The following is a 25,590-nucleotide window of genomic DNA, read 5'->3' on the forward strand; positions in this document are numbered from 1 at the left end:
CGTTATGGGCCTGCATTGCACTCTAAAAGCAGATTAGTCTGGAGCAATACTCTCCATGACCGTCTAATCTCATGCACTGTCACCTGGAAAACAAAAACAACTCATTCCCTATAGCTGTGTGTATTATATTTACTCAGAATCACTGTCAAACCACTTTATGTGACCATTGTTTAAGGATTGTTTATTTGCCAACAGTGTTGTTTCAGTACTTCATTTACCAACATAATTATGCAAATAAGGTACTGGCACAAATAAGATGACAACTTCAGAGCTGAAAGCAAATTGCTTAGTGCAATTTCCCATCTTGCAAGCCAGTTCTGTGTTTAACTACTGTGATCCAGGCATCTTAGAAGGGTAATTTAAATGTTTAACGTGTGCTCAATTAATGTTTTACTAGTATATGTACTCAATGAAACTCTAAAAACTGATCAGTAGAAAATATAGACAAACATTTATTTTATACAATTCAAAAAGATTCAGGCCCAATCCCAATTCTACCCCTTAGACCCCCCCCCCCACCCCTCCGTTTCGCGCGTTCACGTGAAGGGGTAGTGGTGTCCCGATTCTCTTTTGGTTGGAGGGGTAGGGGAAGGGCCAGGCAACCCTTAAAATGAAGATTTTTCGGGACTACACTTCAAACGAAGGGGCATGAATTATCTCGCCAATATGGCTGCCTGAGCGAACAAAAAGAAATATGAATGGAAGCATTTTGGGCAATAATAAAGATTTTAACGTAAATTAATCATTTGTTTTATGTTACATTCAATTGTGAGTTCATATTAACGGTCATGTTACTCAAAGAAATGTTAGAAAAACATCGCTAATATTTGCTAACGTCATATCATTACAGACTGCAGATAGAAAGCTACCACAGCATATTTTCATGACTGATCAGGGCGATAACCACCATAGACATTGAGGAGGGCTAGTCCCCCCAATAATTAGAAATCACTAAACCCTTTTCTCAAACATTGAGAGACAGACAGAGAGAGAGAGAGAGAGAGAGAGAGAGAGAGAGAGAAATGGAAGTTGTGTGTATGCACATCTGTGCATTTCTCTTTTTAAATTGAGTTTACTTAAAAACAGTGATTTTACCCTCTCGCTGCTGGAAAACATAATGTAGCGATTCAGTATTTAAACTGATTTAATAAAAGTCGTGGGGCAGCATTGACAAGTTTTTCTCCTGTGTGAGCTGCACGATTTCCGATATGCTTGTGTGTGTGTGTGTGTGTGTGGGTGTGTTTTTGTGACTTATCAGGACACAACTCTGTATAATGACATGACACGGGTATTACAAAGAGAGGGTGACTTATGAGGACATAACCCATGTCCCCATTTTTCAAAACGCTTATAAATCATACAGAATGAGTTTTTTGGAGAAAGTAAAAATGCACAAAGTTTCCTGTTTCTACAGTATAAAAACCATTATGCCTAACACCTGTATTGACAGTAATTGTGTTGAAAACATATACAGAAAAATATACACATACAAAATATTTTATTACTGTGTAATTACAATAGAATAATGATTCAGTTTAAATCACCTTTATGAATTGAATAAAAACAAAACAAAAAACACTATGATGCACATTCTTTATACATCATTTTGTAGATGTAGAGGTGAAAATCATAGAATTTTATGTAGAAAAGTTAAAATGCGACCTTTTTACGACCAAATAGAGACTTGAATGCACCTGACCTCATAATTAATTATCATCTGGTAATAACCTTGAAAAGGTTCTTTTTTTGATAGTTTTTCCTGAAATATCACACACAAAACCGTTTCCAGTCCACGCAAATGCAAACACACACACACACACACACACACACAAATTTGTGATCTGGGTGAAGTGTGACTCAGCATACTTGATATTTAAATTAACCCCTCCGCAAGACTGTGGAGGAGGAGGACAGCTCTTGTTGTTTGTTCCATCAGTCCCTATGCAAAGTTCATTTTGCAGTCTTGCTCCAAGCCACATATGTTAAAAATGGCTGTGAAGTGCAGGCTTGTTTGCTTTGGAGCCTAATCCTATGTGTGCTCATGGTCTCCAAAGACACCCAGAGTATAAGTCAAAATGTGCTGGGCCTGAACCACAACTGCCTACTTCATTTCTGCCATGTGGACTGCATATCAAACTGACTCAATGCTGCCATGCTAGGAGTCCTCTAGAAATAGATCAAGATTGTATCAAGGCTATGCGATTTTGTTATTGGATTGTCTAATTGGAAGAGAGTCTATTTTGAGTTGGTCTGCCTGGGAGCAGATTGTGAGATAAAGTTAATTCACATGGGGTTGCCAAAGCATGAGTTTGATCTCAGATATTCATGAGTTCCACTGTGGCAATTTGAATAAATTGTACCTCTCTTCCTTCTTGGAGCTCTGTGAATGACTGCAAGAAATTTGCACATGCAAATATACACACCAACAGTCCCAAAAACACATCTTATAGGCTCGTCTTGTAAGTGCAAGTAGTTGAATGATTAATCTATAAAGATTAAACTCTTTCTAATACTACTTATGTGGTATGTTGGATTATGACAGATATCTTGCTTCACACAGCAACATATGATAAGCAGCAGCATGTCAGTGATAAAATTAGAACTCCAGACTGCACAAATAATTTAAAAAGTAAAAAAAAAAAGTTAATTGTTTGATATATTTGATTATCTTGATTATTTTTTGTGTCATATAAACATTGCTGTTTTATAAGTATTTCTGCCTATTTGGGGAAAAAAGTATCATTTAACGATCTTAATTTTGAATCGGACATAACTGAAAAATGACTCGATTAATTGAGGAAGTCAGTTGTAATGTGTTTAAATCAAACCATTCATATGAAAGTTTCATTAAAAAAAGAACTGGTTCTTAAGACCTTGAATCAAAGATCACAGCACCCTATGTTTGCTCACTTTAAAATTGCATTATGTATAAATAAAACTTTTATTTACTGAAACCACATGCGGATGCATAATTTCCTTTTATTTATTTATTTATTTATGTGGTTTGGTCACATATCTATAATAATAATAATAATAATAATAATAATAAAAATATATATAATAAATAAATTGTCCTGGAAAGAAATACAGCATAATTTTTTATGCTTTTAAGATTTTTTTGTCAGTTGTAAGTTGTCAATTGTAGGTTATTGATATTTTTAAGAGAATAATTTATGTTTACCAAGGCTGAATTTATTTGATCAAAAATACAGTAAAGCGTAATTTAGTAAAAGAGCAACATTTATTTGAAATATATTTTTTGTATCAGTGTCTTTAATGCCATTTGATTAATGTGAATCATGCCTTCTAAATAAAAATATTGATTTCTTTAAAATTGCTTTATATATCTTCAACAACCCAAACTACTGAATGGTACTGTAGCACTGAATGGTCCCTTTGCTCTTATGTGAGTTCGCAGAGTTGATCTCTTTCCTGGCACAGAAAAAATCTAGTTCCTTATGGCTCCATAGGGAGGCCTGTGGGGTCCTGACAGCTGAGGAGGAAAGGAACATCTGTCAGATTCTGCCACGTTCTTGCTTGATCTAGGACAGGCACTCTGTCTTCTCCTCACAGAACCTCAAATCCCTCTAATAGCAGTGACTTGTAGCCTGTTTTTACAGAGCGGTGTTTAACGAAACCAGAAACTAAACATTAAAACTCAAAATATAGCTTCCCCAGTGAGGGAATCCAGCCAGCAAAAAAAAAAAAAAAAAAAAAAAAAAAAACAGATTGCACTGACTGCTTTCATTTTTTTTTTTTTTTTTTAGTTGAGCATATCTGAGAGAAGATTTAGTGCATTAGAAATCATTCATGTATGACAGCTGTGACAGACAGTTAAGCTGGAGCCTTTTATCATTAAAGAAGCTAAATATTGCATTAGCAGTAATAATGTCATTTCTCTATACAATGTAGCTCTGCAGTAACTAAAACCAACCAAAAGCACTGGTCTGAAGTGGAGAATGTACACAAGTCTAGGATGACTGATAAGGCACCAGTTTATCACATACATGTGTGTCTCATGCTGAGTCACTGATCAAAGGCTTTTGACCTGTGGAGTCCACTGGCATGTGGATGCGTTTAGCCTGTAACTATTCTTTATTGGTGCACCCCATACGGAAGGAAAATATATTTACCAATATATTTCTTAAAATATATTGTCATATATTGTAATATATTATTTTCCCTTTTTATTTTCTAATATTTTATATATTTGAATACATTTAACAATATATTATTGATACATATATTATATAATATATTGCAAAATATACTAATGATTGCCACTTTCAATATATTGCAATATATTGGAAAAAATAAATATATATCAGAATATATGCCTAATATATTACATGATATTTTCCAATATACTGCAATATATTTTTGTTTCATAAGGGACTATTTCAGCTGACATTCTGGAATGGAAACTTTTGGAATTACATTGCTGAAGCTATGGTTGGGATTGTTTGTTTCTTTTTTAATATCGGCTATTAGCTTCTCCAGCCTAAAACTGTTGTTTAAAACACACCATATGAACTAGCTGGGTTACTCGTTTTCTGTTACTTCTGTTAATATTGATGATGACCATACTCCATATGGATTATTAACATGATTATACCACATGTGGCTGCTATATCATCCACTATTTGAATTTTTGTATTATTATTGCAATCAGCAGCTATGCTTTTATGTTTGGTTAATGTATCAAAAGCACTTAATAAATAAAGGACTTTTATTTTGACAGTGTTGCGAACCTTAGCACCTGAATGTTTTAGCTCCCATTCTTCATTTTCATTAGTTTATGGTCTCTGTTTCAGAGAGAGATAGAACTGTTAAGCATTGAAATGGTAATGGTAATAATAGCACAATCAAATATACAGTACTTCAGTATATCTTTAGTTGGGTTTCAGCACTATTCACAATTAAAGTGCATTAAGTACAAAATTAGTTTCAATTTAGCAGATTTTAAGTATACTAGTTTAGTAAAAGCACAATTGCAGGGTGTTTTTATTAAGTACATACATTTGTACATGTATTTTAAGCTACACAAACACAAACACACACATAAATGTAAATGTTTATTGCACATGCTTATTGGATTGAACAGACCTTAACTGAAAACAACGCTACCTCAGAGGACTTCATTATTAATATTATTGCAAAATTGTTGCAGTGTTTGTCTTGATGCTAGGCAGACTATTTTGTAACAAACTATTCTTACAATTATGTTTTTTCTGTCATTTCCATTTTGCTGTGTCCAGATAGTCTGTGGTAGTCAATAGCTTGTGGGAGTTGCTCGGCTGAGCAGTGTGAACTCTCCAGTTCTCGGCATGCTGTTGACAGGCCAGTGGACGTGGTTGGCAGGATCTAGGGCAGAGGCTTGTCTGAAGACCCTTATTCAATGAGTTGTGACTTGTTCAGACAAAAGAACCAGAGCAGCTTTCTAACAGTTTTTTTTGTGTTGCTTGGTAAGCTTGTTATTCTGACCAATGTGTCAGAGATTTAGCCAGACTTCGTACAGTGCATTATACATGCTGTTTATGTCTGCAGTATATGGATGTGCAGAAAAACGGCAGACAATAAAGGTCAAATTCATTTGAGGTATTACAAAACATGTTTTCTTTTTATAATTACAAATGCGACATAATAAATGGGCATTCTTCCCCTCAAATAATAACAGTGGCTTTATCTTAAACACCTTTGTTTGCAAGGTCTTTGATTAAGCTCTCAAACAATCATTAAAAATAAGTAATGACAACAACTATATAGTGTACTACTTTATAAATTACTCTCTCTCTCTAACCCAAGGGAATGCTTGGGTAATTTGTTCACTATTTTGTAACGAGCGATACATTGAAAACACTGCCCCTAGTGAGTCATAAATTATCACATAGTTTCAATACCAAAAACAAAGCTACCAACTTCTGTTTGAGTGACTTGCAGAGAAATACTTTACACCACAAAACTACTAAAATATTGTGCTCGAAATTGATATTATACTGTTATTATTTTTCTGCAGATTGAACACTTTGAATGCAATGTCTGTAATGTTGCTTTTCTTTAGAAATGGAAAATATGACTTTTTAATTGTGTAAACCTATGTACTTGTAGTGCATCAAGTGTTAGTTAGAGATTTGTGTTAGTATTCTGTTTTCTGCTCATTGTTTTGAAAAACCAACAACAACATTTACTCTGTTTTAAATGTGTCATATGATATTGCTAAAAAGAAAATTATGTTGTGTATTTGGTCTCAATGTTTATGTGTTTTAATGTTCAAAAGCACTTTATTTTCCACATAATGTACATTGCTGTTGCTCCTCTATGCTCTGACATTCTGAAACGCTATTGGCTGAATACCTCAAGCGTGTGACGGATGTGTTATGCCCCTTAACATACTGTGATGCCAGCACAACAAGACAAATCCAATAAAACCCATTATAAACGAGGCATTTGTTGCATCTAGTGGGGACATAATTACTGATTATAATGAGAATTATAATTGAGAATGGGGCGGCTGGCAGCGTGGTTGACTCTTTAACTTTTATAAAGAATATTTCTTTGGATTTGAGACTTTTGTAGTAAATAATGTAATATGTTTTAAGCAATGACCTATTTTAAATTTCAAGTACAAAGGGACAAATATTAAATGAAATTAAAAGAAAAATAATAAAGGGACACATTAAATATGGGTTCACTTGCAAGAGTGATAAATCTAGTTTGCGGTTTCTACAGCAAATTATTGGCTGCCAAGAGCTTGTTGCCATTAAAATTCAAGAGACTTTTATAACCCAAACATTACAGAAGCTATGAAGACAGGCCTATGTTGTGTTTAAATTTGATGTTAATATTAGAAAAATTGCAATCTTAGATTTTTAGGGACATTTATTGTTTCTGCACAAACACTACTGTAGAAAATGCATAGTAAGTTTAAGGACCTCTTAAGAATGGCATTTTTATGATGATAAATAGTAAGCTATTACAATGTTTTACGTCATTTGTGTTGCTGAGCAACCTTTTTTTCTGTTATCCTTTGGGTTTCACATGTTGATCGGAAATGGCAGCTTGGAGGCAGTGAGTGAGCTATTCCTTCCTGGCACTGCCTGTGTGTGTGTGTGTGCTTAATGATTAGCGATTTGAATTGAAATCTTGTTTGTGTTTACAGCTTACGATATTACAGTATATTAATGACCCTTATTATGGTTATATAATTATACTTATTACACTTTCTCTGGACCATCGTGTTTTTTTTTTTCATAGTTAAACCATTTTCTTGACCAGTAGAATAGTCATTTCTAATGGTTCTTAATCTTGTTGCTGCTGATCAGTGCTCATTTCCATGGGCCTTCCGCCTCCTCATATCTGGCATTCATCTGCAGTTGAAGTCAATGATTAGATTAAAAATACAGTATAATGGATAAATCAATGGAAGCCTGTGAATTACTTAATTTGATTACACTCCAAGAACTCTCCTCAACTTCAGTTTTAGCTTTTGCTGTGCATAGAGCTCCATCAGAAAAGGTTTCTGTGTCATACTGTGTAGCCTTTCTGGTACAGTAAATAGTATATATGACTTTCATATTGAATAGAAATATGTAGATGCAAGTGCATTTTGTACATGTGATTGATCTATTTTTAGTTTTATGTGTTTAAGCATATTTTTTTCTCTATTTGATTTGTTCTGACTCTGAATCCCTCTCTTTCTCTATATCTTTCTTCCAGGCAGAGGCAAGACTGGCCGCTAAACGGGCAGCCCGGGCAGAAGCTCGAGAAATCCGTATGAAGGAATTGGAGAGACAACAGAAAGAGGTCAGGAGATAATCTGTTTGGCAGACTGTTACAGTTATACTGTTTATTCTTAGGATCTACAAAATGGCCTGTAAGGTTCTACTTAAGATGATAACTACTATATTTCACACTTGCACAACATGTAGTTCACTCTTTATTTAAGCAAAAGCATACAAGCAAGAGTGCAAGAACTTATATTTCAAAAACAATATGGCCAGTTTTCTCTCTTTTTGCTCTGTCATTGAAAAAAAAAACTCTCAAATGAAGCCAAAGAGAATCAAGCATCGCATGTCTCGTTCTGCACATAGTTGTTGCAACAAATAGTTGTTTCTTTCTTTAATGAATAAGTGTTTTTGAACAAGTCAGCATAGTGAATGATTCAATAAAATAAACAAATAATAATAAACAAAAGGAGTTTTAACTCCTAATAAACAAAAAGTGAAATGAAAAAAAAAGAACAGGTTTACAACATGACAAGGAATGAGAACCTCTGACCTTGAACGATGTGAATTCTCTTTATTTGTCATAAATCACTTCAGGATTAAAGAACAGTACCACTCTCACAACTGAACTGGAACAGAAACACAGCTATTCATGATTTAAACCTTTAAACCTTCTAAACATCTTAAAGTGCATGAATTGTGAAGCAGAGAAAAGAGTGTACAAATATTCTTGTGTTTCATAAGAAGGTTTTACTAAGCATGTGGAAAAAAAAGTGGGACGCATGTGATCATGGATCATTGTGTGTGTGTTTTGTGTGTGTGAGTGTGTGTCTGTGCTGATGTTTACCTTAGAAAATAGCTACTCTTTAATAGTAAACTGAGAATCTGATATGAATGTATCAAACATTTCATATATGTATCGATTTATATTTATGACATAATCCCATTTAAAGATGAGTGTCAGTGAGTCAGTGAGATTTTAATTGAAAGAAGTCTTTAATTGAAAAAAAAAAAGCTTTACTGTCACTTTTGATCAGGTTCTTCTGGCTGAATAAAATATTTGTATTTGATGTTTTTTATTAAATAATAATAAAAGAAAATGAAAAATCTTAATGAATCCCAAATTTCATTGGTAGTATGTGTCTAATAAAAGTCCAGTCAAAGACTCTTTTAACCCAATTCTAACATAAAAATATAAAAAAAGGAAATACATTTGATGCTGTTACATTTAGGGACTCGTACAGTCATACAAACAGTAAGACCATTAAGGGTTAATTTGTTGTCATTTTGAATCTGGGTCATGTTCTAAAAGGCTTTTGAGAATGTTTTTGGTTCTGTACGGATTATACAAATCTTTTTGTTTGTTAGATTTAAATTCTTTATACCTATTCTGATTCATTTACAAATGAACTTTCTACTCTTCTTCAAGCTCTTTATATCTTTCTCTTTCTGTCTTACTTTCTTTCTTTCTATTCATCCTGGTCTCCCCGCTGTTTATTTAGATATATCAAGCCCAAAAGGTAAGACCTGTCCCCCGATACTCTTCATTTCTTTCTTACATTACTCAGATTTTCTCATTAGAAATATAAACTGTATTATTTTGCAGTATTTTACCTATATGAAATATAACCAAAGCTTGAAGAACAAGAAACAGGACCTGTCCCACATTCAAACCATGTTTTCTTTCACACTTGTTTTTAATATCCTATTCCTTCATTATTCTCTCATAACCCTTCCTCATTTGATCGTCTTGCTCTCCTCCTCTCTGCACCAGAGATACTATGGGCCGGACAGCAAATGGGGCCATATTGAACAGTGGATGGTATGACCTGTCATTATACCACACTGCCGCATGCAGTAGACCACCAAACATAGAATTCGCATTAGAAAATTCACTCAGCACAGGACCCGAATGCAGTTAACTACCGTAATGTCCTTCAGAGAATGAAATGTGATTGGTTGATGTTGCATGTCTCTTATGCAGTCTGTGTCTGATCCTCATTTCACAGGCTTTACTGGAGCAGTGGGGGGCAGGAGGCCCATATGACATGTTAGGGCTTAGCAGAGGTGGTCATAACATAGAGCAGGATTATAGGGCGGTCGCGTGACCCACATCTTAAAGTACTCAACCCTCCCCTCCCACCCCTCCAGACACCCTGTCTGAGCCCTGTAATAAACCGTGATATGACAGACAGCGTAATCTCTCAGTGCATGCTTTGTGCAGTTTTTGCAGTTTTTGATAATCATGTGACCTTTTGACCTAAAACTTCCTGCTTTCTGTCCCCTTTTCCTGCTCTGCTTTTCAGGAGGACAGTGAGCGGTATTCCCGCCACTCTCGGAGACATACCTCGGTTTGTATCTGTCCCTCTGCTTTTCATCCTCCTATTTCATTCACTTTTTATTTAATACTATGCTTTTACTATCTAAAATCAAATATGCCCCCAGTCATTTAATCTCTTCTGTAACTTTCTTTTCCATTTTTCCCTTTTTTTTTTTTTTTTGTGCAGTTTTATAGTGTGCTGTTTAGACCTCAGATGTCCATCAACCAAAATTTTAAATAACCTTACTCATCTTAATTATGTCAAAAAAGACCTAACTGTTGACGAAAACATGACGAAAACATACCTGTGGGAATTTTTTTGCAAGGCGTGAAATATTGCATTTTTACATCACATTCACTTTTGTTCCTATCGGGTAGGTTTAGGTGTAGTGCAATTGGTGTGTTATTTAAAACATAACATTTAGAGTTATAGCGCCACTTAACTGACATTTCAAGTCAGAACTGCAGTGACACTTTACAAAACCAACGTCACATAAAATGTACCATATTCACGTTTATCTATTCCAGGGGAAAGAAACAAACACTCTTTTAGTGCCACTCAGGGGACATTTCACATCGAATATGTCTAGAAACATATGGCGGTATGTTTTTTGTTTTGTTGCAAAAAAGTTCCCACAAGTACGTTTTCATCTTGGGATCAGGTTGAAAAAGACTGTCGCTAAAGAGGAGAAAATATGAAAAATAAATTGCAATCTCATTTCCATATGGTTGTGAATAAGGGCTGTTTGATTTTTTTTTTTTTTTGAATGATTGCAGGAACATTAGTTCTACTAATCATGATGTAACTAGATGATACAAAGACTTACCTCCTTTTCAAACATACATCTGATTATCAACATCTCTTCATGTAGTCTGGAGCAGTGCTTAAATGTTTCCATTGTTTACAACAGAACAAGCTTATTTAAGCTAAACTAATATTAAGTTGTTGTTTTTTCAACAAATGAGAACATCACTAAAATGAGATTTTAATCAGATTTGTGTCACTAAATTTAGATTTGTCCATAACATTTGGTAGGTGCAAACACACACACACAAACACACACACACACACACAATGGAAAATACATGGAATGTTACAATGGAAATGTATTTATTTTATTTTAAATACATGGAATTTTACAATGGAAAATTTATTTTTTTAACTAATAAAGCATGCATTGTTGAAAGGTATTCATCTTATTATATCATATTTCTAGAGGGTATTGGTTACATATTCATTAAAGCAGTAAGCTTAGAAATACCGAAAAGCATTTTTTACTTTAAGCACAAACTCAACCCCTCGTTTTCTTTGTCTTCCTGTCTCAGATATCAGATGATGAGGAGCGGATGTCTGTTGGCAGTCGGGGCAGTTTGAGGGTTAGTATTCATGTGATGTCATTAGAATGATAAAAAAAGAACATTGTATCATTTATGCCAGTAAATAGCATTTACCACTCAAAATCAAAGTAAAGGGTGGTAGTTAAGTGGTTATTAATTTGAAGGTTCCAAGTCAAAATAATGGAAAGAAAAATTCCTGCGTTTGTTGTAATTTTTTGTAATTTAATAAAAAGAGTGGTTTTCACTTTGTTTTAATCTTCTAACAAATAAATAGCAATACTTAAATGACTTACGTTTCTGGCATCAACCATGCACAGAAAATGATGGTGGTTATGTAGTAAAAGAGCTTGTGTGGGCTTGCTTTTTTTCTTGAATTTTTCATTACAGTTTTTCTCAATTGATTTTTGCACATTTCTCCAAACTCGTGTCACTGTTCTCAAAAAAGTTAACACAGAGATCTGAATACTTTATAATTTTCAAAAACAGATTGAACGTTTTAATTCATTTCATAAAAATTACAAATGCAGATAATTTTCTCAAAATAATGTGCACATAACTATGAAATGTTTTACAATATTTAATACTTTAAAATAAAAATTAAAAATATCTTACACAAATCACAAAGTTTTATGTACCATTTATCCAAATGCAACAAACAAGCTCTGTAACACGCATTTGGCGTGTATGCCACATAATACTAATCTTGTCGATCGTTATAATAGCATACGTTTTCTGTAAAGATACGAATCAAAACAACTCACCTGTAGAGTAAAACTCAAGCGAGATCGGCATCTCAAGTTGAAGTTGGTCGCAAAGCTACTTCCGCATTTGTCCACGACACTGTTGTCATGTGTTTTCTACGTCAGTAAAGGCGGTAACAAAGGGTATCTAATGTCATTGACAGGCGACTGCACTGCCCCGTGTCACTGTTTAGAATGGGAATTTTCTCATAATTTACAAGTAGTTGAAAACATTTGAGATATTGTTAGTAATCAGCTGGACAAAATATATAACACTAACCTAGTGTTTTTTGGATATTTTACTGCAAATATCTTACAAATACCTTTAACACAAGAAATGCACAGCATCTCTTCCTTCTCTTTGGATTTGAGACTTTAGTCTTTGCAACTTTACACATCTTCTTTATGCACCAAGAGAAGGTAACACTCCAAAGAGAAAGCAAAATTTGTAATAGCATCATATGAATCCTTTATGGATGATTTGAGAAATGCACCAAAGCGACTGAAAAAAACTGTAATAAATGCATCGCTAGAAAAAAATGCAGTGCTTCATTTTGCAGTAAAATCGAACTGTCTGGTTAAGATAATTGTGTGTTTGGTTGGCTGTGCTAATTGTTTTGAGAACAAGAACAATGCATTGGAGAAAAGTGTCAAATCGATTGAGAAAAACTGTCATTTATTTTTATGTACAGTATGTAACTTGTCAAGTGTGTGATCACAGTGTTGCTTTTTAAATTCCAATTTGTTTATTTGAAACAAATGTAATAAAATTAAAAGTATAGATGATGGAATTGATATGATTAAGGAATCAAGATTCTGTGCAACTGCATTTTGCACAAAGAGCACTGTCACTGCTTCTTTCCTCTTTCATTCTTTCAGACTTGCTGAATCACTTGTGCGACAATCTGTCACCTCAGCTACTTTCATTTATTTATTTTTTTCTTCATTTCTCATTCTCACATTGTCCTTTTGTCCTCCTCTGCTTACCGCAGGGCAACCACACAGATCTCTGCAGCAGCACCAGCAGTCTGCCTTCAGCCAGACTACAAAATGGACGGGTCTGTCCCTCTCACAATCCCCAACAATTCATCTTTAATCCTTTCTTTAGTATTAGTTATCTTCTTCATTGTTTTATCTTATAACCCTTTCTTCCTTTTGACTGCTTCTCCTTCCACAGTCATTTCATAGGAATTTAGAAACACATTTCAGTAAACCACAACAGTAGGGTTCTGGACGTAAAAATCTTGTTCAAAAGATCCATAGACAATTTTTTTTTTTTTTTTGTGATGAAAAAATCCATATACTGTACAGAGTCATGGTATAAGCATCCTAAGGTGAGGTGAGGTGAGGTGAGGTCAGGTCAGGTCAGGTCAGGTTAGGTTAGGTCAGGTTAGGTCAGGTCAGGTCAGGTAAGGTCAGGTAAGGTAAAGTAAAATAAAATACACTTGTTTTAAATTCTTAAGTACTTCGTTACCCACAATAGCACTGTGAAATACAGTAATCAGTTACTGAAACTAGCACTTCATCTTAAGGTACAGCCACATTAGCAACATTTCAGTTACATGTTTCAGACAAAAAGCCATCAATTCTCAATTTCAGCTGTACAAATTTATGAAACAATGGTAAATGTGGCCTTTAGTAAGTAGAACTCACATTAGAATTAGTGAATCTCAAATCATAGCATGTTAAAATTATATTCAATATTTGGTGAAGTTTTGAATTGTATCTTTTAAATTAATGTAGCCCAATGCCTATAGGCAAAATGCAAATATTACAGTAAATATTTAAAAATAGACACGGTAACACTTTCTATGAAGCCCATATTTATAATACATTATAATGGTATTCTTAATGAATGGTATTCATTATAATGAATGCATAACGCATTATAAAAAAAACCTTATAATATGTTATATCATCTCATGAATATTAATTAGAACAGTTTTAATATATTATAATATTTACTTATTTGTGGTTATAGCTTTTAAGAGTATAATAATTTATAACACAATGAACATGTTACATAAACTTTTACAATGGATTATACTTCTCATAGTTCTAATGAATTATACAGTAAGTCTCATATCTTGCCATGTTTCTGATGCTACTTTACTTAAAGCGGTCAAAGTCCACTTATACGTAGTAATAATAATATTAATAACAACATTTTGTTCTCTCAAACAGCCAAAAGATCAGCTATCAGATCAGTACAATCAAAATAAAATATAACCATATAAAACATAGTTTTTTTTTTTTTCAGTTGGAGTATTAATCTCACATCAGTTATTTAAAATTAACTCCACGGGACCCATTGAACATCTAACTCCTCACAAGCTGTAGTAAGATACTGTGGAGACCTTAAATAAAAAATGTCAAGATATGACACAGTCCATTATATTGTAAATGAAGCAGATTTAATATGGTGTTCATTTTGTGTTATAAATAATCACACTCTTAACCTTATAACCGGATATACATGAGTATTATGATGTATTATAATTGTGGTTATGATTATTCATGAGTTGATATAACATATTATAAGGTTTTTTTATAATGCATTATGCATTTATTATAATGCCTTAAGAATACAGTTATAATGTATTATAAAAACAGGCTTCATAGAAAGTGTTACCATAGACACTAATTTGATTAAAACATTCTCAGTGTTTTATGGGGTGTTATGAGGATTGATCAGTATAAAGTTTGAAATTGTTCAGTCAAATATTATACTGTTGTGATTAATCTGGGAGCTGATTTATTTGGTTAGGGTTACATTTCTGTAAAATTTTAAAATAACTATTGGAAATGAAAAAAAAAAAAAATATAGAAAATACTTCCATAACAAAGGCAGGTGCAAAAGTTAGCTGTCATTATTGTGGTCTCTACAAACTTGTTTTAAAATGTTGTGCTTTGCCTGATTAGTATTTCGGAGAGAGATTATTTATTTTATTTGAAGAATGTGTAGTATTGAATGCAATGTTATGAGCATATATTTCTTCCCCCTCTCTCTGTTTGTTTTTAGCCCTCTGCGCTTTTTAATGACCCCCCTCGTTCAAGAAGTCACAGGGTTTGTTTCCAGTTGTCATCTGCATGCAAATTTACATTTAGATCATTTGGTTTCATTTTGGTGAATACATGGCACATATATGAATGAATGTACGTAAATATATAGTTCATCCTAAAATGGAAATTCTGTTGTCACTGAAAACCATATGACCTTCTTTTTGTGTTTGTGTGGGACACAAAAGGAGAGATCTAGTAGAATGTTCAAGCTTTTCTTTTCTATAAAATGAAAGCGAATGAACAGCACAGTCCCTTTCCCCATACATTCCCTTTAAACAAATAAGTGTGCTTTACTACATTGAATGTGCTCTTGTAGTGTACTTCAAATATGAATAGTAGGCCTATATAAAAAAGTAATTACAGATTACTTTCATAACTGTTTAACACTTTATGCACAATATGCACTTGGTAACATGAAAATTGACATTCATTTTTTTTTCTATAATTTACACAATTCTTTAATCTTATTTTCATGCTTTAATGTGTTTAGTAACACATTTAAGGATGTGTAAAGTACCTGATTATAATTTTAACTGTAGTATGATATTCAATGTTACATTTAAAGTTAAAATATTTTAAATGTACTAACTGATTATAATTTATTACAGTGCAGTTAACAAGAAAACATTTTCACAATAACCATTCTAGAAAAGAGCTGCTTGGACATTCTGCTAGATATCTCTGTCTCTAGCTTTATGTTTGTGAAACCTTAGCAAAATCTTAACAGAATTTTCATTTTATGTTAGACTCTTATTTAGGGACATGTTGTCTGTGTTCAATTCCTCATGCAACCTGCATGCAGTTTAGTCACCTGATACACAGAACTTCTTTGGTTACACGTTGACAAGTCTCTGGCTTCCAAAGCCTCTTACTCAGACATCTAACGCAGCAATCAATTCTTTATTTAGTCATTTCATAAGTGCTCAGAGTACATCAGAGTGTGTTAAGGTTGATGGCTAATGTGTTAACATTCTATAAACATGCAAAGAAGCTTTCTTTGCGCTCCTCTGTATGTAATGAGCATTTCCTGTCCTTGATGTGTTTAAAGTACATCTCCCCTGATTGATAGCAGCCCTGTTAGAGCTCATTTCATGGTGGTGAGCAATTTTGGATAAAACAAGTAGTCATTTAAGGTTCTTTATCATCTTTTGAAAGTGTTTGTTGTGTCTTTCGTGGCTATGTTTGAGAGATATTGAGTATGTGAGGTGAATGTAGTATGGTGAGGTGTTCTGTTCTGTCTGCAGGGGTCACTGCATGAAGAGAGTTCTTACTCTGCCACTAGGCGTTTCAGTGGCTCCAGCGCTAGAGGCGTAAGGCCCGAACTTGACCTATCTCTTTGACCGTGGCATGACCTGATACCCAATGCTACTGTGGGCTTGTTGAGCGTCTTGCATGGTTCTGTTTTCAGACCACAGACTTGACTAGGTGTTGTTTATGTCTTTGTTTATGTCTTGAAGTTTCTCTGAGTAAAGTTTGGGAGCTGTTTTTTCCCCTAGTAATGAGAGTGGGACGGGTGGTGTTTGTACTGTATGTAAAGCATGGCTAATCCTCTTGGATTAAATTTCTTTCTGTCTTTTGTCTGGTCAAAGTATGGTTGTTCTCTAGTCCTACAGACCGACTCTCCTTCACACACAGAAACCCACTAACGTTATGTGTATGTCAATGTGTGTTTTGACCTACAGAATGGGCTTGGTTTTACACTACTGTTTAACAGTTTTTTTGAAAGAAACTAATGATGTTTTCAGCAAGGATGGATTAAATTGATCAAAAATGACAGTAAAGGCATTTATTGTTTTCTTAAAAAAAAGTGTAATTTTACAATATTTCTGTTTGTACTGTATTTTTTGATCAAGCCTATGTGCATAATAAACTTTATTCCAAAATCAGCAAGAATCTTACTAAACCCAAACTTTTGAATGGTAGTGTATATGAGACTGTCCTTACACTTGTCAGTTTTTATATATTTTCCCTTATTCTCTCTTCCTGCTAACATCTACTGTACTCCTCATCCCATTTTCTCTATGCCTGCATTCTGGTCAGCCTTCAGACTATAATGGCTTTCTGGGCTCCAGTTCCAGGGCCTCTTCTAGGGCTAGTTCAGCCCGTGCCAGTCCAGTGGTGAGCTTCTCTTTTCTATTACTGATCAAGTTTTAGCTCTGCATTTTAAAGGTCACATCTGCCATCCTTGTAGCATATAGAGATCCATGGCAAAAACTGACCTGCTCTCTTGCTCCTCTGCATATCCTCTTCCTCTCACTAAAATCTTCAGTATCATGTGGAATTTGCATGAATCTTGTTTGTGCCATGCTCCCTCTAGTGGATAAAACATGGAAGATATCTCTAAATAGCCCAGTGTTGTTTTTGATCCTGAGCATTTTATCATTTAATTTAGACATATAAGAAATCTAGATGTTTTTTCAATGTAGCATACATTTTTTTTCACACAGGTGGAGGAAAGGTCAGATTTCCTGGAAAAGGTGAGTAGGATCACTTTTGGGTTGTTAAACAGATTCACAAACATCATGGTAGATAATACCACATCAGAGTGACCCACCAGACCAAGTAAATATTTTAACTACACCCCCAGGGGTCCAGGACAGCCTCCACCCTCTCTGCTGCAACTCTAGCATCCCTTGGTGGAGGTTTATCACGAAGAGGAAGCTGTGATACCTCGATTTCAGCGGACACTGAGGCCTCCATACGGGAAATGAAGGTCATTTTGAATTTATCAAATTTTATTTTGTGTTATAATGACCATGTTCTGTATGTAATTTCAAAATTTTTGTTTGTCTGCTCTCAGGACTCCCTGGTGGAGGTGGAGGAGAAATACCGTAAGGCAATGGTGTCCAATGCTCAGCTGGACAATGAGAAGACAAACCTGATGTATCAGGTGGACACACTGAGAGACACTCTGATGGAGCTGGAGGAATTTCTGTGTGAGACACGCAGAGAGTGTGAGGAGAAAAGCAGAGTAAGGGCTTTCAAGTGGTGAAATTAACTTTTTTTTTAAAAATCCTCTATAATAATTTAGCTTTTTTTAATGCATAATTGTTTTATTTTTGTTCAATACAAAAAGTGAAGCGGATATAGTCACAGTCATGACCCAGTGTGTGTGTGTGTGTGTGTGTGTGTGTGTGTGTGTATATATATATATATATATATATATATATATATATATATATATATATATATATATATATATATATATATATATATATATATATATTTATAATAATTTATTATAAAAAAAAATTATCAAAACTTTTGACAAAAATGGTGAGTCAAAATTCCATATGAAGTGCACAGGATAATTCTGACCCCTTTCATGAAGAATTAGAATAGTGGAATTATTTTTTCGGAACTTATGACCAGGAAATGTATTATTAACGCTGCAGAGGCTCACATATAAGTTTTGACATGCAAGCATACTAAATAGATAAAAGACCCCAAAATTCACACTCTTATCAGGGCAGTTTGACATTTGTGTGTTCAAGTGTAAAGACTAATCATAACTCAACTTTGTGGCAGTGTTTTCTGTTATATTATGAAGAAATATAGTATTTCATAAACAGTTAGGGTGGTTTCAATACTGAATTGGTTAGCAGAGGAGGGCACACATATAATTAATGTGAGCATTAGACGATAAGTAGATTGTTAATATACAAAAAAAAAAAAAAACATAGATGATCTTTGATCTTTGAGTATGCAGTGGTCCTTTAATTCTGAGAAATCATAGAATGACTACTGTTCATATAACTGTGATAGTGACTACTAATAATCAGGAATTAAAAAAAAAATCATCAATTACATTTTTTATTTACATTTTTTAATGTATGTAAGGACTTCGAGCGAGAGCGTCATGCCCACAATGTCCTGAAGTTCCAGTTTGAGGAGATGAAGGAAACACTGAAACAGAGTGAAGAGTTGCTGACGGTGAGCATCAGCAGTAAATGATGGAATATTCGAAGATCTTCTGATTCTTTGTCTTCCCGAAATAGATGAATTGTGTGTTATTCTGTTGTCTTCTCTCACATTTTCTTCTTAATATTCTTTAACCTATCCCTGTTTCCCACTGCTTCCCCTAATGGCTGGGGCTCAGGAAGCTCAACAGTCTCGTGGAAAGCAGGCAGACTATGTTAAAGAGATCGCTGACCTGCAAGAAACATTGGAATGGAAAGATAAAAAGATCCGGGTACAATAACCTTCCATGGCCATTTTCTCATTACTCATATCAAATTCTTTTGTATATTAACACTTAATAATCTTTTTTTCCCCCTTAATACTTATTAACTTATTAACCTATTAATGCTTGATACTGTCCCATGACCCTTTTAGTCTTTCCAAATCTTACATGTTTCCTTTACTCCTCTGTTCTTCCTTTCCTTGATTGTTCACTTTTGCGGATGGCTGCATTAAGGCCTTAGAGAGGCAGAAGGAATATTCAGACATTAACCATGATGAACGGGAAGCACTCAGGAATGAAGTATGTCGGCTTAGGGATGCTCTAAAGGTAGAGATATAGAAGGAACACTGGCAATCACAGTAAAGAAATAGCAGTCATTATATTAGCATTATTATTTTGAGTTTAAAGGACCATTATACAGTAATGGCATAAAGGGGAGATTGACATCAGATTGTATTCTTTCACAGAAACATGGCATTATGCAGGGATCTGAGGTGACGGCCAATGGGGAGTTAGCAGACCGGGCGATTGATGGGCATGCTGTTGCGGAAACAGCCTCCCGATTGAATCAAGACTCTCACACGCCCACTATAACTGGAGACAGCATGTTAGGTAAGACAAATGCTTACCAGATCTTTTTGAACACATAATTAAGCGTTTTAAACAAATCAGCTATTGTGGATGATTTGTATAGTATCCAGCTTAACTGTAGTCAAATTCTATGCATTTTTACAATTATGCTTTTATGGTATTTTGTTGCTGCCGATTTGAAATGTTTTATTTAATTATAGAAACCATTACAACTACGCTGCAAGAAAAGCAAAAACTAAATGAAAACATTTAGTGAAAATGTTTAAATAAATGAGACAAAAATTAAAAGATTTGTGTTAAATTAAATAAAGATCAAATAACTAAATAAAAAAATAACTGGAAAATAATAAAACTAAATAATAAATACATTTCTCCAAAAATAAGTAAAATTAAATGTCCACAAATTAAATTTGGAATCAGTTTTCGATATATTATAAAACATGAATCCAGCTGCATTAAACTAGGAAATGCCACTAGATAGTATTAACAATAGACTGTGCTGAAAAAAAAGAAGATATTAAACATCTTTCAATTATACCACTTAACATTAACTCAGAAATATATTTTAAATATTTCTATGGTATCTCTGCTGGATTTCTCTCTTCATTGATCAGCCTTTAATTCAATCAAGATCAACTGCCAATTGCTTAACAAAATCAATAAAATGATTCTCTGTGTCTTTCTGTTTTAATGGAATCGGAATTGTGATTTACTCTTTGAATCCAATCAAGAGGTGTTTTCCATCTGGCATTTCATCTCAATCTTAGTAATGTTGCAAGGAGAGCTTCATAAGTCAGAGATTACTCAAAACTATGGTGAGACTGCACAGTTGCTGCAGGGAAATCTTTTTGGTGTTTTTTTCTATGTTAATCTATTAAATGAGGAAATATTTACTGTATATACCCCCCCCCCCCAATTTTTTTAAAAAGGTTAAAAGAGAGAGGACTACAAGTTATGAGGCATAGAAACTGGACTCTTTGCTATCTGAAGTAATCTACTGTTAAAACCAAACAAAACAGGGCAGAGGATGAAAGATACATAGATTCAAGTGCAGAGACTTCACCTAATGTGCTGCTATAATTATTTCAACCTTAAAATTGGATGATATCTGAAATTACAGTATATGAACCACAGAACGTTCAAGCAGAGAAAAATAACTGAATAGAAATCAAATGCTGGCATTAAAACCTCTGAAGATCTGTGTTTGAGCCCACAGAGTCTAATGAAATTCTGGATTGCGTTAGCAGTGACCCTCTGATCTGTATACAGACTGGAACTGGTGGCTACTGTGACATCCGAATAAGAGAGAAACAGACAAATATTAGCGTAGATGCCATTCTTCTAATGATGTTGCAAGTACATCAGGTGTTATTGGAAGTGTTCCTGTTTCCGGTTTTCCAGCAGCCTAAAAGTCCTTTAACAGATTTGGATATTAGAAGCGTATTAGTGTGTTATGTGTAAGCTAGGTTAAAGAGATTGGTCTTTAATCTAGATTTAAACTGCAAGAGTGTGTCTGCCTCCTGAACAATGCTATGACGACTCTGTTTATCATGCTTTTATTGAATCGGTTTTATTCTTTTGTATAGCTGCTTGGTTTGGAAGCCTCTCCCTGACAAATAAAAACAGACTTGGTAGTCTGGTCAAAGTGGCGAGCAAGATTTCCAGGAGAAGTTTGGTTCAACTTGGGGAGTTATACATAAAACAGGTCCAGAGGAAAGCTAGAGTCATAGCTCATTCACAGGATCATCCCCTTAGAACAGAGTTTGTGCTTTTGCCCTCTGAGTGGGGCTATCGGGTTCCTAGCTACAGAACAAAGAGGATGCAAATATCTTTTATTCCGTCAGCTGTGATGCACCTTAATGGCACTTAGCACTTTATAATAACTTGCACAAGTTGCATTTTTGATCAAGTGTCCTGTATTTTATTTAATTATTTATTTGCACATTATGTACATTGGCCGTTATTGTGAATTCCTTCTCTGCTGGTTGGTCTTTGTTGGTGAATGTTGTTGTATGTTTATGTGGAGCATTTGCTGCAAATCCAATTTCCCCTTGTGGGACAATAAAAGTACTTTGACTTTGACTTTGAGCGAGGTTATTCCAGAGTTTAAGTGCTAAATAGGAAAAGGATCTGCTGCCTGCAGTTGATTTTGATATTCTAGATATTATCAAATTGCCTGAGTTTTGGGAACGCAGTGGACATAGAGGATTATTATAGCATTACAATAATCTAACATTGAGGTCATAAAGGCATGGATTAACATTTCTGCATTTGACATTGAGAGCATAGGCCATAATTTAGATATATTTTTGAGATGGAGAAATGCACTTTTACAAATGCTAGAAACTTGGCTTTCTAAGGAAAGATTGCAATCAAATAGCACACCTAGGTCCCTAACTGATGACGAAGAATTGACAGAGCAGCCTTAGACAGCGTTCTAGGTTATTATATGCAGACTTTTTGGGTCCTATAATTACACCTCTGTATTTCAGGATTTAGCAGTAAGAAATTGTTCGTCATCCAGGTTTTTATATCAACTATGCATTCCGTTAGTTTTTCAAATTGGTATTCTGCTCAATTTCAGTTTGCCTCTGTACTCAGTCTACGTAGAATAGCGAACTATCTCCCAGTTTTCCTCTTGCTCCAAAACAGCCAGCTAATCAACGAACAGAGGGCAGGCTGAGAGCCGTGACGCAGACGCTAAGTGCCAATTTAGGATTGTAGTTTAGGTTAGGGAAATCGAAAACGAACACGGAGACACGGGATGCTGTTCGCTCTGTTGTGGAGAATATTCCCGCCATTTGCCAACTGAAGTCCAAACAAGAAGAGTGTTTGTTTCACATTTTGAATGGAGGTGAAGTTGTGGCCCTACTCCTGAGTCCCGGCAGGTTTTGGGAAAAGTTAAATTTATCAAATAAATATCATATACATTTATATATAAATTAATGATACCGATCGTTAGGGAGAAACTGGGGAGGCCAAAGTCTGGCAAGGCAATAATTGTGATTGTGAACTGCCGTGTTCACTCCGGTATTATGCTCGATGATTTTGTTTTTGCAGCATTCCTGTGTTTACAGTGGAAGTTTGAGGAGGCTGAGCCGCCAGATAACATATGTCATAACCAAATGTTATGTGATTGGCTTACAGGTAACCAATGATTCTAAACTTCAGACAAGAAGTTTTCATTAGCTGTGTGAGTGCGCGGTTGATTTCTCCTGCACTCATTATTAGAAGCACGCATTTATCGCTCTATGGCTTCTATACATATAAGAATGTAATATCAATGACAGTCATTCAAAGTATTTTCTCAGGCAGAATGCTTCCCCTGCCAGACTGCCACCCACGATTATGCAATTTATGTAAATCCATGTAACATATTTCTCGTGGCGCCGCTAGGAGTTGTATGCTTCCCTCTTTTACAATCATATATTTGCTTTAAGCATTTTAAGCTACATGCATGTTGCATATCCTCGATTGCCTAACTTGGGGTGACGCTTCCCCCTCAAAGCATTTTAATATCATGTTAGACACTTAAATTTGGATAATATACAAATGCCATTGTATTATATTTCTGCATGCCACTAGGGGTGTATGCTTCCCCCTGTACATTAAAATATTTGCATAAACAACTTAAGCAACATGCTTGTTGCATGCTCCCTTACTGAGTTGGGGCAATGCTTCCGCCATAAATATAGTATTAAGCCAACATTTCCCATCGCTGACCATTCAAATTGCATCAGTTGTGTTGGGGGCTTTTTGCATATGGTTGTTTTGGGGGTTTGTCTTGCTGCTTTTCCTGCTCTGACCAAACATGTCTCCATGGAAAGGCTTGTGGAGTGTTGCCCAGAACATAACTATACCGCCTACACAGAATTGTATGCAATATAATTGTAATAAATATACTTGACGAAAGTGTTCCTGATAGAAATTCAGCATCACGTTTCAGGCGACAGTCAGCTGTTCCTGACGTGTACCAATCCAGTGTTGACACCTATCTCAAGCGGACTATTTAAATTCCCATTCTTCAGCACCTCTTCCATCGTATCGCTGCTTGCAATTATCTCCCTTCCCTAACCCCAAACTCCACCTAACCAAACCTTTAATCCAATCTGACTTTTGTTTCTTCTTTTACAGTTCACTTCATTGGAAGCATTCTCTATCATGTTTTGTTTTACAACTTGTAATTATGTATGCATATAATGGTTCTGTTCTGTACCCCATGGGGTTTAGTTCTGTTGCTCTCCCCACTCTGTCCAAGCATGGCTGCATGGACAGGTGTGTGGAGTGTTGCCCAGAACATAACCATACCACCAACACTGTATGCCATATAATTGTAATAAATATACTTGACGAAAGTGGTCCTGATTGAAGTGGATATTTTTAATACCACAGGAGACAATGATGCACAATCCAGGAACCAGCAGGAGACAGAAGCTGGGCCAGAGTTACAGTTTGTGGAGGACACATATAGCATGCCAATAGAGCACAAGGGCACAGTGTTCTTTCTCGATAGTTGTGAGGAAGCTGTTGCATTGGATGCTGATCTTTTAGTGCTGGATGATATAAATAGGCATATAAGTGAACCAATAAAACAGTCACTGTGAGTGGACTGAGTATAGAAAATTAAACACAGAAGTTATACAAGACCAAGCTTAAGATGAAGAGGATCTTTAGCTGCTTTGTGTCATAACTGTTCTCAGAATCATTTTAATTTGCTGACGTTTTTGACAATATTGTTTTGATTTTTTTCTCAATTTGATCTTTTGATGTTATGTTGCAAATGCACTTTAAATCTTCAATGCAAATGAGACCTATCAAGACTTGTTTTGAACATGTAAAGGCTGTTTAAATTCTTTCAATATTCTGAAATTAAAAAGCTTAATTAAAAAAAAAAAATAGATATTTTCGTAAAAGACATATATACAGTGTTATATGCAGAAAATGCATATACAATTAAATGCATTGTGTTTTGGAAGAAAAGTGTACTTTTTCATGTTTACAAATGCTGTAACTGTCGTCATACTACACCACAAATAAAAAGCACATCCTAACACATACAAATGCAATAATAATTGTGATAATGATGATGATAATAATAGCAGCCCCATATACTATTCTATTTATGCACAATGATATATTAATCATAAATAAAATATGTTTAATATGGCATTTTTTATTGATAACATGAAATTCTGATCATTAAATTAAGTAATAAAGCTTGAAAAAGACATTCTAATAATGGCTTTAGAAATTAATACACACATATGTAATTTCTTATGACAACAGCAATCCAGTCATGCATTAGACAGATATTTATTGTCATGTTAACTGGCTGTTAACTTTTATTGTAAGAAATAAAAATAAAAACATTGACTGACTAGTTTGTATACTTTGTGCTGCAAAATATGTTTTTGTTTTGTTTTTGTTTGTTTGTTATTTAGTGCTTCGTTGTATGTTACATTGCCCAATTTGAGGCTCATGTGCTGTGTATATAGTTGTTTTTTTATTATTTGCAACTTTCAGAGATCAGATTGAGGAAGCTGGTGGAAGAGAGAGAGAGTTTGCTCGACCAGGTGAGTTTTGTCATTTCATGCTTTTCAAGCGATTCATTGAAATGTGTCTGATTAATAT

At 34.7% G+C, this 25,590-nt stretch overlaps 1 protein-coding gene across 4 annotated transcripts in view; it reads left to right on the forward strand.

The window, feature by feature from the left end:
* Positions 1–25,590, forward strand: part of LOC113096872 (leucine-rich repeat flightless-interacting protein 2-like) — a 35,143-nt gene that overhangs the window by 3,674 nt on the left and 5,879 nt on the right. The window contains exons 2-18 of one of the 4 annotated variants that reach the window (XM_026262133.1): positions 7,717–7,803; positions 9,227–9,244; positions 9,499–9,546; positions 10,031–10,075; positions 11,371–11,421; positions 13,115–13,180; positions 15,145–15,189; positions 16,430–16,495; positions 17,226–17,303; positions 17,633–17,662; positions 17,773–17,898; positions 17,986–18,156; positions 19,026–19,118; positions 19,285–19,377; positions 19,603–19,695; positions 19,836–19,980; positions 25,483–25,532. In XM_026262133.1, the coding sequence (XP_026117918.1) occupies positions 7,717–7,803; positions 9,227–9,244; positions 9,499–9,546; positions 10,031–10,075; positions 11,371–11,421; positions 13,115–13,180; positions 15,145–15,189; positions 16,430–16,495; positions 17,226–17,303; positions 17,633–17,662; positions 17,773–17,898; positions 17,986–18,156; positions 19,026–19,118; positions 19,285–19,377; positions 19,603–19,695; positions 19,836–19,980; positions 25,483–25,532 (1,305 nt within the window). Of the gene's footprint in view, positions 1–7,716; positions 7,804–9,226; positions 9,245–9,498; positions 9,547–10,030; positions 10,076–11,370; positions 11,422–13,114; positions 13,181–15,144; positions 15,190–16,429; positions 16,496–17,225; positions 17,304–17,632; positions 17,663–17,772; positions 18,157–19,025; positions 19,119–19,284; positions 19,378–19,602; positions 19,696–19,835; positions 19,981–25,482; positions 25,533–25,590 lie in introns of all 4 variants that reach the window. The other 3 variants (XM_026262131.1, XM_026262132.1, XM_026262134.1) reach the window with 3 other exon arrangements.

The sequence above is a fragment of the Carassius auratus genome, chromosome 6, assembly GCF_003368295.1.
Source record: "Carassius auratus strain Wakin chromosome 6, ASM336829v1, whole genome shotgun sequence".
Taxonomy (NCBI): Eukaryota; Metazoa; Chordata; class Actinopteri; order Cypriniformes; family Cyprinidae; genus Carassius; species Carassius auratus.